Here is a 20,010-nt window from a genome sequence, read left to right as displayed (position 1 = left end):
CACAATTTTTGTCTCTGCCTTGCTTCCGACTCTTTCTTATTGAAAGAGACTATAGTCTTCTGATGTCACACCTTCACAATGCAGATCCTTGCACTCAAGTCAACAGGAATGGAGCTGACCCTGCACAGTGCAGCACTGGAAACCCTTATCAGTGACACATACTGCCTCATAGGATGACAGTATCATCAATAAATGCATACAACCCTTCTTGGCAGAACTTAACATGAATAGAATTTCTGATTCTCACAAGACTACGCAAGAACACAGCAACAGATCTTGTCAGGGGATTCACCCAATCCTCCTAGTAGTCTGTAATATTTCAATTTACACTGAATTTCTACCACATAAGTTCTCAAAAGTGTTAAGGGAAGTAAGTAAACCCAAACAAACAAAAAGCCAACTACTCAAATGCAAATAAACACCACCATTTCCTTCTTGTGAAAGGAAAAATACCTGTAAGCCATCAGGAGAGCAAAAGGACATTCTACCACAATGGCTACCTTGTCATTTCAACAAGAGTTGGACACAACAAACTAGTCAGTGTTCCCATGCTATGCAAAACAGAAAAGTTGCACTGGTGATCAACATTTGCTGGAGGTTTTGTGGTTGTTTGTAAGAAAAACACCCTCAAAACAAAACATCATCACCCCACTCCTGCCAAAAAACCAGGAGTGCTTTACCTCTAGTTAGGTTAGGACACAATGAAAACAGGTTCCTTGCATATCAAAATATTGTCCAACATGCAAAGAGAGGTAGGATACAAAAAGCTGCATCTTCCAATGATGTCTCTGTAAGAAAGCCCTCTCTACTGGCTTGCCAAGACTGATGCAATCACCTTCTTACACCACTGCCTTAAGAGAGGCATGCAAGAACAGGGTGGTTGTTATGCTTTCTATGACAATGTAGTTGCCAGGGTTGGGCCCACCTAAAACATTCAGCATCTACTCCACTTTAACTTCACTTCCTCAAAAAGTATACCAAGGATATATATCAAACCATCTCCAGGATATACAGTGGAACACTTCAGATACACTTGCTGCTACCAAACAGTACTAAAAGAGATGAGTCACAGAAATTTAAATACATGCACATCTTTTAATGAATGGATCAATCTAAAAGAACAAAAGAAATGTTCTATGAAAGGTCCCTCAGGGAACAATTTCTGCAGGGAAAAAAAGCATCAAGCAGAAGTTTCACTGGGCTGTTGTCCCAAAACAGTTCTATTCAGACACGCGCTCTGCTATTACAATTCACTACCCTTTTCCCTTTTCTCTATTTTTACAGGGCTCAACAACTGACAAAATTAGTTCTACTAGCTCCTCAAATCTCCCCAAGTCATCCTGCTCTATTTCCTATTCCAACCACAATATTCATCCAAGAAAAGACCCTTTCTGCAACCATTTCAATTACACTAGCCTGCTGCATACCTACCAACCTACAAAGCAAGTTCATAACCATGTGACACAACCTTTTGTCTGCCTTTCACCCCAGCCCTAATTCAATTTTGCATCCCCAGTGAATTAACTTGATCACAGCCCACACTGTAGGTTATTTATACACACTAACACAGGCACGATCCAACTACACTACACTACACCATGGAGCTCCACTTAACATTGGCTCCAGCTGGACATAACAGTGCCTGTCAGACAGACCTACATTTCTTACTACTGGGAGCAGTTTTTTATCTAGTACCACATATCACCTGCAACTTGCAGGCCTAGGCCACAGACACATTGTTTTATTTCCTTCTAAAAACCAAAAATAAACTTGATCTGCAGCCAACTTACTAATGTAAAAAAATTACTTAAAACAGGTTATTCCTTCCTCAAGCAATGCTGAAAATGTTAACACGACTACTATAACACCTGTACGCTTCTGACTAGCTCCCCAGTGGGTGGTTTCTATTATTGTCAAAGTGACTTAACCATTAACCCTGTTTAAAGTTGATCAAGCTAACTGGGACAAATTCTGCCTTGGTTTTAGGCTGCAATACAGGTCTAGGTAACGTAGTCAACTTCATGAAATGGTTTTGTTAACAGAGTCATCATTTTGTCTATTTTGAATTAAAGTCCCTAGAAGCTGTAAAATTATCTTCTACAGAGATCTGCACTTGAATTTTAACTTCACTAACCACGACTTTTAGCTCCTGGGATAAGCAAAAAAAGGAGTTCCCCAAATTCAAATACCATCCTTCTGTATCTCCCAACACTTCATTGCTACCAAAAGATGGCTAACACACAGGAAAGACTAGGAGAGCCACTGAAAATTATTCTCTACTTCTTAGTCAGTAAAGGAACTTTTTTTTTTAAAAAGCAATAAAAAGGCAGCAGAATAGATCACAAGATGTACTCTGCTTGTTGGATTAGTTTAAACTAGCATTATCAAAAATAAAAGCTCAGTTAGTAAGTCTTCATTGCACTGTTCCAGACAACCCTTTGACAAAAGGTAGTCTTGAGGGCAGCTGGTCAAAATCTTCTGGTAAGATTCTGATTCTGACCCCAGAAATGACATGCTAAACCACAAAAATTATTATTCATGTCTCTCTTGTTCCTCAATAAAATATTTATATGGTGATTACTTTTTTCTTCAAATTCATTTGTGACATTTTCTGAACTAATTTCTTATTTTTCAGCCTCATTTCACGCTCTTTTCTGGTGAGAAAGGAAAGAAGGAAAGATGGAAGACCAAAAATGCTATAAAGTGATTACTGATAATATTTACCTACCATCCTTAGTTTGCCCATAACCCAAGAAAAACAGTAACAACAAAAAAACCCCCTAAGAACCTCTCACACTTCTTGAAAAAAGCTATTTCTTCCCCCTCTTCTAATACACTCTCCATCCATCCCAGTTATTTGAACATCTGCAGGTCTAACCTTTTATTTATAGTCACATACATTCTCCTCCCATGTCAATGCAACTCATTCAGGAATTAAGATTTTTTCCCCCAAGTCCACCTCTTTTCTTAACTGGCAGGAAGTGATACCCAGGTCTTTTCTTATTTGGCAGGAAGCCACACCCAAAATGTGCTTCATAAGTTACCACTTAAAAAGCCTTAATGCTTGCTGTGAAACCACACATCTTCTATGAGTCTGAATTTTCCCTGCTAACAGTGTCCTCTCCTCTACTTCTTTCTAAATATATCTTCTGCATACTCCTTCAGTACAAGGGGATTAACAGCTTTCAAAGAAAGCATGGAAAAGAAAACAGTTCTCAGATTCTCCTTCCTGCAGATGCAGCTTAATATCTGAAGGTACATTTGGTGTCCTCTGTAGCAAGGACAAGAAGAATAATTACTTTTATTATCATTACAGGTTCACATTTTAAGCTTAACCATGTGGTTTCATTGAAGTGCTCTGCTAACAAGATAAAGGGGTGTTTTTCAGGAGCATGGACAGAATTAGATGATCCCTTTCCCACTGGCTATCAATAGAAGCTCTGCCTTTGAAAATTTTCTACAATTTAAATCTCTGCTAAGAAGTAAAGCCAGCACTGACATACTCCAAAATCAACTGGCGACAGGATTAAGCTAATGTTGTGTGAACTGGTGAGGATCTAAAGCAGGTCACTTCCTACAACACCATGTTTATGATTTGGTTTTGATGCAACTTCTGGTTTTTTGTTAATGATCAAATGAAGCTGCTTTTTGGGCAAGCTGCCTGATGTAGTTTTTTGTAATAAAAATATTAAGTGGCACCTTAGACAATTAATTCTTGCTCTGAGGCACCTCTTACCATTAGAGTCCTCCACTTCTTCAGCAGGAGTGTGGTTCTTGGAGGTGTGGTGGGCGTGTGAGGCTGCAAGGTTGACAATGCGGGGTCTTGGTAGTGTCAGTGCTTTCCCATGCACTTTCAAGGAGTGCTCTTTCAGCTGGCTGATTGTCATGGTGGAAAATGAGCAGAAGGAACATTTGTAGGCATGTTCACCTGGGTGAGCGAAATACAGGCAAGTCATCAGCTCACAAAAGAAACAAAATGGGGCCCCCATACTTCTCCTACTGAACTTGGCAGTAAAATTCCCATGGACTCTTCAGCGAAAAACTGATCCCAAACAAGCTATGTGCATCTCCTCGTTGGAGCAGTCTGGAGTCCATGGTACAGACACCTGCTTTGGACCGAAGTATCACTTTCTGACAACTGCAGATCCTTGTAAAGTGACCGATGCCAAAAAACAGAGACCAAACTCTTAGCATGCCTATGTTGCATGGTATGAGAAGAAAACAGACTCTGGGATGAAAATGGAATCACTTAACTGTAACACTTCCAAATTTCTTTGGGAGCATAGCAACTATAGAGGGTGAAGTCATCTTTTTCTGCATGCAGCACATCCAACATCATTATTAATGAAGCAAGTAGGCCACTACAAAATGCTAACAAAGACCTCTCAAAAAAAAACCCCAAAACCAACAAACCTCGGGGGGGGTGGTGGGGGGTGGAATTTACATTTGGGGGAGGTTGCATTTTCCTTATGAAAAACTTGCTATTAGCAGGAATAATCTTCATAGAACTGTTAACCAAGTCAAGGTCGGTTTACTACAAGAAGTGAACATGGCAATACCAAGAACAGTGCATATCTATAAGGCTATGTGAATGTGTGTTATGAAAAAGCACTAAAAGAAGTGAAAGAACAGAGGTAATGAACAGTAGTGAATTTAATTTTGAATACATTCCGAGCCAGAGAGACAGCAAACAAGGGGAAACAAATCCTGAGACAAGATTTGTTTTGCATTAAGCATGGAGGCAACTGGAACACAAAGTGAAACTGTCCCAACACAAAGAATGTGATATTATACAGGTGCCAAGTTATTGTTTTGGAAGTGCCACTTCCATGTACAAGAGTAACACTGGCCATATATGAGTTGTACATAAAGTGCCAAAACTAATATACGAGAGATATATTAATGAATAGTAACAGCAGAACAAGAGTTCTGGTAATGAACGAAGCAGAACACGTTTTCCATCTCTCAACAAATTTAGCAAATGAGGTTCCCAAACAGCATTGTTTCCAACACAGGAAATAAGTGAACCGAAAGAGAATGTGAAAACACACGTATTGCAGCAAGTCAGAGTAAGCACATCTGAAAAGACTAGCAACCATCCTACATAAAAATAACTCCCACCCCTCTCTTCCAGAAAAACTATGCTAATCCTGGGGACAAAATAAAAACTCTTAAAAAGCCTCTTTGGGTGCATCTGGAAATGAACAGATCACTTAAGAGTCTGAAATGGTGAAACAAGAAATTGTCCCATGTTTTTTCAAATGGTAATCCTCACCTGTATATTACATCAGTCATACATTACATTTTTAGCAATAGAAAGAAAACATTTTTTGTATAATACATACAACAAGTTGTTCAATGGAACAGGATAATAAAAGGACAAAGGAAACTTCAAGGTGCAAGATACCAGTGAGATACAGATATAGACCTTCATGGTTTGTTAACATAAGAGATTCCTGGACAACAACAGGCACCAACTGTTAACTTAAAAGCACCACAAGACATTAAACGAAATAAAGGATGATTGCATATTAAGCAGTCTAGACACAACTAATAAATATACCCACTATTCAACCATAACAGGGTATGAAAGGATGTGTTTGATTGCAGAGGAAAAACTACAGTCTGGTTCAAAAGAAACCTTCTGCACTTTTTTGACCACTAGTTTTGCATTTCATAAAATTATTGTATTAACAAACACACAAATAAATACATCTCAAAATTTATGTAGTGCGTCTCAACACTCAACTCTAAGCATTATGTTCCAGATTGCACAGAAATTGAGCAGGGCCAATACTCTCTTACAATCATCCATTTGGGCACACAGCACATCTGGTGTCATTACTAATGAAGCAAAGACACTAGAAAATGCTAACAAAAGCGCCTCAAAAAAATAAGAAAAAAAAAGAACAGGTGAAAAAGTTCAGTTGAAAACAACAGACAGCCAATTTAGAGATACTGCAAACTATTCTGCTCCATGCAAAAGGAGATAGCACATACTGGATTAAAAACAAACGCCTGAAACACTGACTGGTACCAGCTCTTAGGCAACAACACATTTTGTATTCCACTGAAATCTGACCCATGCCCAGAAAATGAGGGAGAAGGAGACTGAGTAGAAGACTTCAGGATTTTACTGAATTTTAAAGATCCCTGGGACACTTCAGATAAATTCAGGGGGACTGAAGTTTCCACTTCTAAACAATCTGATAATGAGATGATTAACAAAAAATTGGCATCAAAACAGTTTCAGAGAACCACCATGTTACTGCAAAAATGGGGAGTCTGAGGAAAAGTCATCATAACAGGTTTATTCAGTAGTACATACTTCTGAGAGATTGACTCAAAACACAAAAAAGCAAAGCTCTGACTGAAAAACATACCAAGCAATTTTTCTGTGATGCAAAATTTATTTGCTTGGTAGAAATGGACTGAGGTAGAAACAGACCATAAACCTTTACCAATCCTATTACACAAGTAATGGAAACACTATCTAGGCAGCCATGAAATTGTGTTCCTGTATGATGCAAAACATGGTCCTTTGTGGCGTGTCCACTAATCAAGGTCTAGAGCATGAATTCATGATAAATAAATCAGTGGCTTACATGAAGAGGAGTGTGAAGTAAATACTAGTTGCATGCTAACTTTGGCTCTAAAAATCTGGCAGGCTCAAACAAGGTAACACAATGTAGCCCAACTGTAAAACAGCATAAACAAAACATTATTTTACGGTTGGCGAAGATAAAGAACCATGTCACCTCTGTACCAGATGTGGGACTCTGTGAACTGAAACTGCTGCATACAGTTGGATTTCCATGAAAGGTCAGAATGCCACGGTCTCATACAACAGGAGGTTGGCAAAAATTAAGCTAATCCACAATACCCAGTCAAGTACAGAAAAGGGTCCTGGCACAAGCTCTGTGAAATCCGAAATCAATACAGAAAACGCAGTGCAAGTGACCATCAATCCCTCCTATATTTTTGTAGATGAAAAGTACCTTTGGATCAATGGTGACAATTACCTTTTTTCATCAGCAGACAGCTATAAATTCCTTCAACCTTTTCTCCCTATTCTCCCATCTTCCTCCTCCACCTCAACCTGACTATATGACATAGTGCAAACAAGTAATAAATGAGCATACTTCTAGCCCTTTTATCATCTGTTCCAGGAGTTTCTACTTGCCAGTTTTTAACAACTGGGCTAGTGTGCAGTTTTTTTGATTGGTCGGTATTCTGTTATTTCCACCAGAATGCATGTTTGGACTGTGATTTGAGGGTTGATTTTTTTGTCCTTTTAATAACAAAGATGCAACTGTAACCAATGGAGCCAGTGGTTTTTGACTCCAGTATTCTGATAAGCTTTCAATGCATGATGTGTGACGGTGCCAAGAGTCTAGGGCCAAGGAATAAAGATGAGGAAATTCTGAGTCTTGCACTTCTCAACAAGCAAAGGTACAACACCTTGAGGTGACCTATCTTGTATGATGCAACTCCTTCCCTGTTCTTGTTCTTCAGAAGCATGTCTGCCTGCTTGCTGGCTTGTACAGATTCCACACTGCAATACAGAGATCTGCAAGACAACTTCCCATGTACAATAATGGAATCGTGCCATTCTCAGTCTGCTACACAGACTTTACTCCCAAAGTTTGCAGTGTTTCATTTGTGTAATCCACAGTCCTTTTCCCAGAGTCACCTAAAGCACGTACATAAATACAAACATAGCAGAGCAAAGCTCACTACCAATCCATTAAAACACTGATGGTGTAAGTGGACTTACTGAGTTCTGTTGGAAACAAGCAGATATAACAATAATAAGAATCATTCATATAAAAGAAAATAGAAGAAAATTAAGACATTCTTGAAGTACCCCGTCCTTTCTTGTCCTTCTAAAAACATTATCCAAACTCCCACAGATTCCAACAGGCGTGTAGGCTGGACAATCCTGACTTGCCTTTGAAAATCTTACCCACCTCTGGTGACAAAACACGTGGTTCAAACCAGCATCTCTGATCAGCAACAAGAATACACGGGCCATTTCAGCTGCTGCACTGCAAAACTGAGAGAGAAAACTTACCAGCATGAGCCTTGAGTATATGGGTTTTCAGGCGGCTATTGTAAGAGGACTTGAATGGGCACAGTTTGCAACGGAATGGCTTATGGTGTCCGTGATGGGTCTGCATATGTCGATCCAGACTTGAAAAGAGAAAGACAGAAAAAGGAAACACAAAAGAGTCAATCATTTCAACTATTCCCTCAGATGCAAAGCAAAACACTTCATAGCAACCATAAATAAGAGGCAGAGCAGGCTCAACTATCCATTCTCATACTCTCTCTTAAAATTCAATAGGTCTGCTTACAGAATAAAGTAGAATCTAATCTGAGGAAAAGGAGCAGAGCTGACACCAATTCTGTTATGGAGAAAGCAAGCCACTTAAATAAACTTACAGGGCAAGATCAGTATAAATTAAATTATACCTGATTCAGACTTAAAGGACCAGTTGAAGAAACAAGAAACAGACAAGAATAGTAAAAATTACCATTACAGAATTTTTCTCCTGGGAAACATTTTTCTGAAAATATGCCCCCTTTTGTTCTGTTGATCGGGGAAGCAGGGGCAGGGGTGTGGGGAAGAAGTATTTTTGACCAGCTTTACTGAGGAAGCCGCCTTTTGGTTACAGCAGCAAAAGCAGATTAGAGATCCTGCTCTGGGGAGGGTGCCAGCAGGCTAGAGTTGATGAGTTCCAGGATTAAAAGGCAGCAGAGCTTCAGAAGTAAGTGTGGCAGATTCTGCCTGAAGCTCACCAAGAGAAGACGGGGTGCTAAAGTCCAGCCTCTACTTTCTTGAGGAAAACTGGAAGCTACCAACAGTCTCAATACTGGAGAGTGATCAGTGCTCTCTCTCCCAAGTTCTTTATAACAGCTCAGTAAATTTTGGAAGGGAGTAAAAGGATGTTTTCCACACGTTCTAACAGAAGATCAAATTCATTTTGAGTGAGTCCTGCAGAGCTCTGCAGCTCCTACACTGTGGCTGACAGCTATGAATTCAGAGTCTCCAGGTGGCAGGCAGGTAGTTTCAGCTTGGATTGTAAACATTTCAAGTACAGCTTCTTCTTTGGACACATTCATGCTTTGTGATCTAATCTTAAGTTTGAGTCGTCTTATACATGGTGATGGAACAACAGGACAGATACAGCACACTGGAGGAGTGGCAATTTGCCAAAACTATCCCCCTCCTGCCACCTTAATTCCAGATGTATTTCAGGCATATTTTCTTTTATTATTCCTAAATTGTCCTGTTCTTTTTTTACTGAGTATCAACACAGAGATCAAGTGGAAGTTGTTCCAGCCCTTACAGACTACACAACATTGTCATGGGATCTTTAGTCCCACATTGACAAGAGCTTGAGCCAGAAAATATGTTTATGAGAGCTAACACTGAAGCCTGTGTATTCAAAGATCTGATGATAGCAAAAAAACCCAAAAAACGAACTTCTGTCTCCTCTCAGGGCCATTTCACATAAATACAATTTGATAGAAATATGAGATGGAGTTTGTACCAAGATAAAATGGACAGTTTTTCCAAAGAAATGGGAAAAAAGTCTCCTAAATGAGCAAGACATTAAACACTTGCAGTGAATACTTCATAGAACAAAATTTGTTTTAAACAGCTGACAGGGAATGAACTTACTTAACAATTAAAGCAGGCTGCCAAAGTTGTATATAATACATATCAAGCTATTCTAAATATATACTCTACAGTATTCTACATAGTAATAATTAAAAATATATTCACAACCACGTATTTTGCCAGCAAAATTCTTCTGAAGGCAGGTTTTAAAGTTTTGATCAGAACTGGGATAACAGTGGGCTGTTTAAATAGCTGGTTTGGTTTCTTTTACAGACTTCATCTCCCAAGAGAGTAATTGCACCAGAAACAAAATAAAAGATGAAGACCAATTCAACAACAGTGACAACCCTTATTAGGGTGAGGTGATACCTGCAAAATTCTTAGCTGCCATCCACCACTTTCTGGCTTACCTGTCCTTCCACTTGTAGGACAGTACTTTATTCACTTCCTAGGTAGGAAACAATGACTAGAGACCAAACTCAAAGTCTGATTTTAGAGGCAAACCAGTTTACTAGGCAAATAACAGGTTATATGAGCTATTTGAGGTAGGGTTGTACCCCACTGTCAGCCTTGCCAAAGCAGGGTGGGATACACCCAGTAGTACCCATCCTTCTCCCAGTCCCTTTCTTACTGTTGGCTGCTCAATCCTATAGACCTTTACAACAAAGCGGAAGAAACTGTGGAATCAATTTGCATTGCTGTGACAGTAGCAGAAATGTTGCTTTGTAACATATGGAGTTAAAAAATGCTTTTTATCATGCTTTCTCTGCTACATGCATTTGATTGCAAAACAGCACCCTCAAATTTAAGAGTGCTACTGACAGTGCTATGAATACATCAAATGAGCACCTGGATCTCACTTATTTTGTTAAAACAATAAATAAGCAGCTCTTTCCCCAGAAATTAAAGAAAACATGCACCTGTGAGTCAGTCCAAGATGACAGTGGAAAAAATCCCACAAACCCCATTGTTGGGGGCCATGCTATATATATGTATACACACACATATATATATATGTAAAATGACAAAAAAGTAATTTTAAAAACTACCCAGCTTAAGGCAAAGTCGACCTTAGGGAAACAAATCATAAGAAACGTGACTATTAATGAAGACTACGTATTTTTTACATGCTACATCAAAGAAACAGGCTGAGGGAGTCACTAGTATACCACACTAGTGTGAACTTGAAATATTTGTAGACTGACATTTCATATCATAACTAATAAAAAAATTTTAAGGTAAGTTATTTAACATTAGAAATGAAATCTCAATCATCAAGAAGTTGTAGTAATTATAAACAAGGTAGTTATATGCAGCAGAAGTTCCTTATGTATGAAAGATTAAGAAAGCAAATACTTTTCTCTCCTCTTCTTGGCTTGTTAAGTCTCATGCATTTGAGAAGGTTGCATAAGTGGTGGCCTTCTCTGTTTGCCTACTGAAAGAAGTCCTATTCTTTTGCTTGCATGCTTCTCCCCTACACGTCAAAAAACATAGGGCTTAAATAAATTCAAGAAGATATAAAGATGCAACCTTTTATAAATAGCCACTTATAATGGCCAAACATTTTGCAGCATGGAAAATACCTAAATACTGAGAAATGTGTTGCTCAAGAAGACGTTGAGTGCAGACTTCTTCAATGTCAACCTACAAAACAGTAGTGCTAGTTTGTGTCTCTTTTGAAAAGAAAAATAAAAGTCACAACTTACTTGTGCCTGAAAGCAGAGACAAAGGAGCAATACTGGCAGCTGTACTTGTCTTCCCGGGTAAACATGGCCAGAGCCAAGTGACTCCTCTCGTGAGATCGCAGACCCTGCATAGACATCAAAACCCGGTCACACTGGCTGCAGTGGTAGCCCCCAGGCCTGGTTTCATCTTCCAAGGATGCTCCAGATTCAGCTTCTGTAAATTCCATAATGCCAGGGTCTTTGGCTCCCTCAAAACCCTCCATCAAAGTTGTGTTTGAAGGATCTTCAGCTTCCTGCTAAAAAACACATATCCCCCCAAAGCCATCAATTCTCTCTCCCTTCTGCCCTATGTCTTTCCCACGTGTTCATTATAATGCCTAGGTTTCCCACTGCATTGTTTTTCTAAATATATCCCTACACAAACTCCACATCAATGGCTTTCTGAAGAAAAGGCCTTCTCTTGGGAGGGAAAAATGTAATTGTATCTATCATATCAAACATGCATATGTAAAAAAAGAATCTCACTCCTTCATCAAATTTGTGTCAGATAATACAAAAAGACAAGAAATCGAATCAACTGTCTTTCAATGGTCTTGATCTGAATCTTCTAAACTTGATCAGATAAATACTATTAAGGTACAGAGCAAGTTAATTTTATTTTATTTTGCTCTAGCTTACAGTGTAGCTACTCTGCAGACTAATACAGTAGTCTAGGCTATAGTAGACTTTGTCCATCAGTGTCAAATTCACAAGAAAGCAGCCAGTACTCTAAGACCCTAGAATTCTCTTTAAAAATAAAAGCAAAAGTAATTTTTTTTATCTCCTCTCCTCTCATCTCCTCTCCTCTCCTCTCTCCTCTCTCTCCTCTCTCTCTTCTAACCAGAGAATGCATTTTTGCAGCAACTTCAAGAACCTGTAAGAGTTTTTCCATGCCATTCTTTTGGCCATAATTTCAGCTTTTGTTCCATGCTGCAAAATTTCTATTTACTCAAAAGAAAGCACTGACCCTACATGAACTTCACTTGAGAAGCAAGGAGAAAAGGAAATGGTCTGCTAGGAGGGAAGCATCTGAATCTGTCAGTAGTACCAGGTAAGGTAAAGGATGGTCAGTGGCAGGGCAATGAAAGTTCTCTCAGGTAGCATGAGCTAGGCTATGAAGGACTCGGCTTCCTCACAACAAGCAGATGATGTCACAAAAGAAGCACCCTTGGTTAGGCAGCAGAAGTCTTCCCCATGAGCTCACCACAGGACGAGAAAGATTACAGCTAGTTCCCACAGCATTGTTGCACTTCCACTGCCCCTGCCAATATCCTGGAAATCAGGCTGTAGAGCAGGCCCTATCCTTGGGTATGTCCTAGAAGGCATCCCCTTTCACAGGGAGAAAGGAATAACACATTTTTACCTATTCACCTGAATGGGACCACTGGCTTATATGGCCACTGAATGTTTTGTTTGGAGAGAGTATGCAAATATCATGTGAAAAGGTGTACCACAAGCAACTTCACACATTTCGCATGTGCAAACTTCCTCTTCTTTAAAAAAAAAAACAAAAACAAAACCAAAAAGAAAACAAGCAGCCCTTTTAGGGTTTAACTAAGCAGAGATGTAGCCCAGAATAGCTGAAAGAAGTCTCCTGCTCATAAAACAAGCCGTTCGGTCATCAACGACATCAACTCCTTTGTGGCTGAGAAGAAATGAGAATTAAATAGTCTTCATGTCCCTAGATCAAGAGTGGAAAAAAGTTAAAACATCTTAAAATAAACAAAATGCACTTCAGAAACGTTAGTGTTAAATTAAAACATCATACTGAACTGGAATATACAGTTCAAAAACCATTCAACTTCACAAGAGTCCTCCATAAGTTTTCAATGAGTCCTTTATTTTAAACAATGCAAGAAATGGCAATCACCTTCAGTTGTCTTTTTAAAATTCTTACCTTTACTGTAGCTGACACAGAAGAGACATTCCCATACTGGACATGTTTGCGGAGGTGATTACAGATGGCTCGAAGTGTTGGATGGACTTCCACGCAAAACTTGCATTTGTAGCCAACCACCTTCCTCTCCTTAAGTTTTGAAACATCTTCCAAGTGTCCAAAAGCCTGTTTGAGTACACAATCATATATCAGTGAAGTATGCTTTATTATCTCATTTTTAGGAACACAGACCACATTTTACACCAGAAAGGAGATTACACTTGATGTACACATATCCTGTTTTGTAGAACTGCTAGGCTGATTTTTGTAGACATCTATTAATGCCTCCAGAGTAAGTGGACAAGACATTTGTGCAGGAGAAACCTTCAGATTCTGTGTAACAGTGGCCCTTTAGAAGACCATTCAGTTTGGCCTGACACTATGCTCTCCCATGACACTATGACTTCCCCAACAGCTGTGTGGAGCTTTTCCACAGCAAGTATATTTCAAACTGAAGCAGAAGGAAGGGGGTAAGTGGGCAAGGAAAGGAGCACAATTTGGTCTTCTGCTTATGAGGCACTTGCCTAGAGCTTCAGTTACCAGACAGACTGCGCTCATGTTAATACGGAATCCTTAATCAGAGGAAGTCCTGAGACAGTCAGAAGGCTGAGAAGGAAACTGATGTGTTTATTCAGAGGTACACTGAAGAGGGTAATGGGACATTTTGTAAAGAATCTGCAACAAAGTACATGGCAGCCCTGCCACAAAGGAACAAGTAACTGTCTGATAGAGAAGGCCTTCCACAAGGGTGGGAGGAAGGAAAGCAGAGAAGAGAAAATACTGAAGGAAGGAGTAGGAAGGAGCAAGGCTTCCTACAGAACCTAGAGAGATGTGAAAGATGGATGAGGAAATTAAAGCAGAATGTGTAACTGACTTATGGAGCTCACTGCCATGCTGAGTCATTCATTAGCCTCTGGTCATTTGGCTGTCAAAGACAACATGCAAGTGGGCATTAGTGGGCTCCCTGGCAGGGAGCAGGGAGGGAGACCAGAAACACAAATCCTTACCCTCTCTTGTTTGAAATCTGCAAAAGCACCATCTGCATATTTCTGCTTGCTCAAAAGCTGCTTCCTCCTCTCCTGACGTTTGGCACGCTTCTGGAATTCCTCATTGTGACCATTCAAGTGTGCAGTCAGCTCTGCAGTGCTATGCAATTTCGTATCACAGTGCTTGCACTGGTAGACAGGGTTCTGAGAGCGGGTGCCACTTCCCAGTATAGTAAAGTCCCTCTTCAAATCCTTGCTGTGGTGGTCTGTGTAATGCATGCACAGCAGCTCTGCTGTGCTGAAGGACAGCTTGAAACATTTTATGCACCTGAAGGGAAGCCACTCAATTTCCTGAGCTTCCGTCTCCACCTCAGGTTTTTCATAGTCATTTCTCTCCTCCGCTGGAGTTGGCTTTTCATGCTCATCAGCATACACTGCAGTGAAGTAACCCCCCAGTTTGCTTGCATGCTGCTTCTTAGGGAAAACACCAGGGTGACGCTTCATGTAGTGGGACACAATACCCTTTTTGCTGAAGGACTGGAAGGAACAGAGCGAGCATTTCTTCTTCTCTACAGCCCTCCTCAGCTCCTCACTTAACTGAGGAGTGTCATCCTTGGGAGGAGATGGAATAATCACTTTATTGGGTTTGTCGCTTACCGTCCTGGAGGCTGCTAAGCAGTGAGTGTAGTAAGCATCAATGTCATGTCTTTTCTGGTAGTGTGCCGCAAGCCCTTTGCGGATAGGGTTGGTGTATGAACACAATGCACATTTGAAGAGGTTGTTCTTTCCCTCTGGCTGTGCCCGGACATTGTTATGTTTAATGCGGTAGTGCCTCGCTATCCCCTTCCGGGTAGAGCAGAAGTATTTGCAGAGCTGACACCGGAAAACTGTGTGAGACACTAAATGAGAACTGGAGAAATGAGGTGCTGGCACAGAGACTTCCCCAACATCCTCAACAGTGATTTCTGGCGAAGCCTTGATTTCAGTCACCATGTCTGGCTCCACTGAGGCAGACATCTTTGGTGGTGACTGGGCAAAAACATCAAATTCAGGTTGATTGTGGTATTTTTCATAGTGAATTTTCAGCTTCTCAAGCGTTCCATGGGTGTATGGGCAGAGTTTGCACCGATAAGCACCATAGCCTTGCTTGAAAATCCTACTTGTCTCTTCCACGTCATTCTGAGCTATATCATTTGACTGCTCCACATCATGTACAAAGTCTTCAGCAGTGACCTTTATTGATGGGTGTCGTTTCTGGTAGTGTGTGAGAACGCCATGAATACGTGTATTAATGTATGGGCAATGTCTACATTTATATACGGCCCCTGGGTTAATATCTATATCCTGAGCAAAGTCTGCAGCTTTCACTTTCATGCCAGGATGCTTTTTGCCATAATGTGTCAGGAGGCCATGCAAGTTGTTGTACTCAGACTGGCAAACTGTACACTGATACGGAGTGGAGGAGATGGCAGGGTTTGCAGAAGCCAGTTGAACAGTTTTTTCCTGGGAAAGGCTGGGATCCTCTGCACACTCTGCATCCTGATCCACCTGTGATGTTGTTATCTGGTCTTCAGAATCCATCCTTGTCCCAGCTTCATCAGGCTGTGGGATGGACTTCTCAGCAGCATCCTTCTCCTTTATGATATCTAACAACACAGATTCATCTCCATTCATGGCCCAAGGGTGAAATGCTTGGTAGTGATTAGTAATATCCCAAATGGAAGATGCTTCAAAAATGCAGTCTCTGCATTTATAGGTCTTTATCTCTGTTGGCATTACTAGGGCAGGAGGGGAAGGATCAGGACCTGCCCAGAGTTTAGTTGCCATATATGTATAGTCAACATAATGCTCGGGATGTCTCCTTTGGTAATGCACAAGCAAACCACTTGGCTCCGTGTGCGAATAAATGCACCATTCACAGTGATAACCAGCTTCTATCAAGCCATCTAAAAATGCCCATCTCAGAATGGATGTGACCGTGGCCTTCAGATTTGGGTGGTCTTTCTTAATATGCTTCCTCAATGCATAGAAGTAGGGTGATGTGTAGCTACACTGCCTGCATTTGAGGGCTCTCAGCTTTGACTTGTCCCGTTCAGTGCTGGAGGTGTGAGCAGGCACACTGCCAGTCGATTTCTTCTGGCTGCGATCACAAAGGCTTCTAATGGTGGCTGTATGCTGCCTAATCACATCTGCATTAGCTTTGAAGTCACGATGCTTCTTTTGATAATGAATGAGCACGCCTTTCACGGTCCGATTTCCATAATCACAGTGTTGGCAGAAGAACATTTCATTCTCGGGAGGATTCACAGAGGTCTCAGATCCACCCCGGCTCAACTGCTGCATTGACACTGGTGGCCTCTGAATACCAGGTGGCAACTCAGCAGCCCTCATCATCGCTGCAGTGGGGGGTGCCTGTCTGATATATTTGGCAGTGACCTTTATCTCTGGGTGCCTTTTCTGGTAGTGGACAAGCACTCCTACAACTGAGCGGTTGCTATATGAACAGTGTTTGCAATAGTAGAGTTCAGTAGCAAGGTCTGGGGGTGGTGGTGGGGGAGGGGGAGGTTGAGAAGTCAAGTTGGACAATTTTGGGGAGACAGGTGTCCCCAACTCAAAAGACATCTGAGCCAGGGCAGAGCCCCTGTCAACAGAGACTACACGCATGGTCTTCTGAATTCTGAAATATGATGCTTTTTCTTCAGGGTGCTTTTTCTGGTAATGCACCAGAACTGAATGCATGTTAGGGCTTGCAAATGAACACACGTCACAGTCATAAACAACCACAGTATTGACTGAAGGTTCCTTCTGATTTTCACATTCAGGACTAAAACTCTTGGCGGCACTTTTGTTAAAAGCAGCTGGCACACCAGCCCCACGAGCCACAGGGGTGGAGGTTGCCATAGTTTTTGGAGCAGAATTCAAGATTTCTCTCAGTGTCTGAGACTCTGTGTTCAGCCCTTCTTGCTGCTCAACAACATAGCTTGAAAATATCATTGCATTGTTAATTTTCACTGTAGGATGCATTCTTTGGTAATGTGGCATCAGGCTTCTAACATTCGGGCTTGTATAAGAGCAGAAGCGGCAGCGGTATATCAGATCAGAATGATCAAAGTTCAGTACATTCATAGCTTCAGGATGATGCTCTCCATAATGCTGCTGCAGGTCTTCAAAATTTGTATAGTCAATGTAACACTCAAGACACCGGTACACAGCGCTGTGATCATTGGGATCCAGGATATACCTAAAGCTGAATTTAATATAAGGATGCATTCGCTGGTAGTGGGTGCTAACACTCCTGGCAGATTTGTTGCTGAAATCACAGTGTTTACAATAGTAAAGCCTGCCAGAGTCATTAAACTCTGAATTCTCATTGTTCTGATCGGTACCATACATGTTTGATTGGCTCCCCAAAACAGAGGCATTGGGGCTCTGATGGTCCTTCATGCTGACAGACGAGTAATAGTCTTCCTCATCTTCAGATAAAGTGAGCTCAATCTCCGCTCCATTGGTGGAACTGTAGTCATGCTGCAAGCTTCTAAAGTTTGTCTCCTTCTGGGAATCATTAGCCTCTCTGCCCCACATTTGCTGGGGTGCATAAGAACTGGAAACCTCTATCATTGGTTCTGTTTGCTCTTCTTCTCTGTCTAACTCCACTTCTATCTCCACCTCATTGTCCTCCTCATCCTCGTCATCATCCTCCACATTAATCACAGCATCTTCTTGCTGTTTGTTTTGGTTGATTTTGCTCTGCAGGTTGCTTGCTATTTCATCAATTCTAGTTCTCTTTTTCACTGGGGAGAGATCTAAAGGGAAATCATTTGACACCTTCCGAGGGGCTTTCGCAACAAAGTTATTTTTAGATGAGAGCCCAAGGATGGAGGTCTGACTCTTCTTCACTGTGCTGGCAGAGGGGTGAGCATCTGCCTCACTCTCTTGTGATGATGGCGGTCCATCATATTTTGGCAAGTTGTCACAGAATGAATGCTTGTGCTGCTGATGAACTCTGAGGCCTTTCAAAGTTGTGGTGGAATAGTTGCACATTGTGCACTTGTATGGATGCTGTGAATGGGGCTGGGGCGACTGCTGTTGTTGCTGTTGCTGCTGTGGCTGCACTGGATCCATCATCCCAGCAGACTTCCTGCCATTTATATTTCCACTCTCATAAGATGCTGTGCTATCATTCAAAGAGGAGGCAATGCTTTCAGTCTGAGAGTTCATAGTGTCCCAGTCTGATGTTGTTCCTGTGTGACATTGCTTGTGGGCACCAAGCTTTAATGAACTCTTGCAGGTGAAAGGGCATTCATCACACTTGTACACAGCTGTCTTCCCAGACAGGTGGATGTTCTCAATGTGACGGGAAATGCTTCGGCGGTGCATCGTCAGGAAAGGGCAAAAAGGACATTGGAACCTGTTCATATACCTTCTAAAGGGAATTCCTTTTGTTTCCAATAGTTTGTTGCCATCAGATCCCATCAGCTGCTCTGCAGACATTCCTGAGGTCTGGTGATCCATGGAGTTCAAGCCATTCTCGCTGTCCATTTCATTTAGCTCTTCATCTGAGCTGGAGTCATTTAGCATACTGCTTGTTTCCAGGTCAGCAGAAGAATTCGTCATATCAGCAATTCCATAGCGGGATCTGTCAGACAAATTAACCATGCTTGAGTTGTGAGGTGACTTAGGCTTCATTTGAGGGTAAGACATAGAAGTAAACTTGGAAGATGTAGAAGAGTTGGGCCTGATAAGGGAATTGCCCATAGAGCTCCTGAAGTTTGAGACATTAGCATTTGACATCTCACGTCCTGTTGTATTCATGGAGATATAATTAGAGTTTGGGGAAGCATTCTGGGCACTCTTACTCTGTACATCAGGTGCACCAGTTCCATCTTGTTGCTGCCTCAGGCTTGACAGTATTTTTACCATGCTACGGTGCTTCTTCATCATGTGGTCACACCAGCGCTCCCTTCGAGGTGTCTGGTAGCTGCACCATTCACAGCAAAAGTTGCCCCTAGACTTTGTCAGGGGCTTGACCATGGATTCCAAAATGCTCCGCTCCACCACCTCTGCAGGCAGCTCCTTGCAGGGTTCCTGCACTGGCACAGAAGCAGATGTTGATTCAGACACAGCAGCAGCAGCAGTAGGAGGAGTTGAACTCTCTTTCAGGTTGTTTTTGTGATACATTTTCTGGTGCTTAATAATCCTTGCACGCCTGGGTGACTTGTAGGTGCAGAACTGGCAACTGAAAACTTTGCCAAACCCTTCATGCATGATGATGTTGTAATTTAGGGAACTAGCAGTTGGTGGCCCCACTGAGCTCCCCCCAGCCTGTGCTCCATGAACCTTGCGCGTGTGCTCTACCAGAAGGTTTTTGGAACGGAAGTAACGGACACAGAACTTGCACTGGAAAAACTTGTTGGTTGGTTTAGGATTTGGAGCCATGTGCTGACTATAGAAAGTCTGGCTCTGGCTGTAGTAACTTCCAGTTCCCATCTGACTTGTTGCATTTTGCCCTAAAACAAGAATTAAGGTGTATATGTAAATAAATAAAATCAAATAAAGAGGCTTTTTTCTCCACCCACCCTGTATGCGTAAGAATGCTATCACATCCTGCATAGATAATAGTCACACAAGGATTCCCTCACTTACTTATGGGGAGATCTACATATCTGGCAATGGTCACAAAAAATTACTGTTATGCATAATTTCTACATATATGTATGACTGTGGTGGACAGTCTGG

At 41.4% G+C, this 20,010-nt stretch overlaps 1 protein-coding gene across 6 annotated transcripts in view; it reads right to left on the bottom strand.

Moving 5' to 3' along the window:
- The window catches only part of ZNF462 (zinc finger protein 462), a 94,011-nt gene that overhangs the window by 33,343 nt on the left and 40,658 nt on the right, over positions 1-20,010 (bottom strand). For 3 of the 6 annotated variants that reach the window (XM_055790497.1, XM_005241178.4, XM_055790498.1), the window contains 5 exons: positions 14,296-19,781; positions 13,250-13,414; positions 11,335-11,438; positions 8,075-8,193; positions 3,737-3,928 (listed from right to left, as the gene is read on the bottom strand). In XM_055790497.1, the coding sequence (XP_055646472.1) occupies positions 3,737-3,928; positions 8,075-8,193; positions 11,335-11,438; positions 13,250-13,414; positions 14,296-19,781 (6,066 nt within the window). Of the gene's footprint in view, positions 1-3,736; positions 3,929-8,074; positions 8,194-11,334; positions 11,610-13,249; positions 13,415-14,295; positions 19,782-20,010 lie in introns of all 6 variants that reach the window. The other 3 variants (XM_055790496.1, XM_055790495.1, XM_055790499.1) reach the window with 2 other exon arrangements.

Source organism: Falco peregrinus, chromosome Z (genome assembly GCF_023634155.1).
Source record: "Falco peregrinus isolate bFalPer1 chromosome Z, bFalPer1.pri, whole genome shotgun sequence".
In the NCBI taxonomy this organism is placed as follows: domain Eukaryota; kingdom Metazoa; phylum Chordata; class Aves; order Falconiformes; family Falconidae; genus Falco; species Falco peregrinus.
This window is presented reverse-complemented; position numbering and strand designations above follow the sequence as displayed.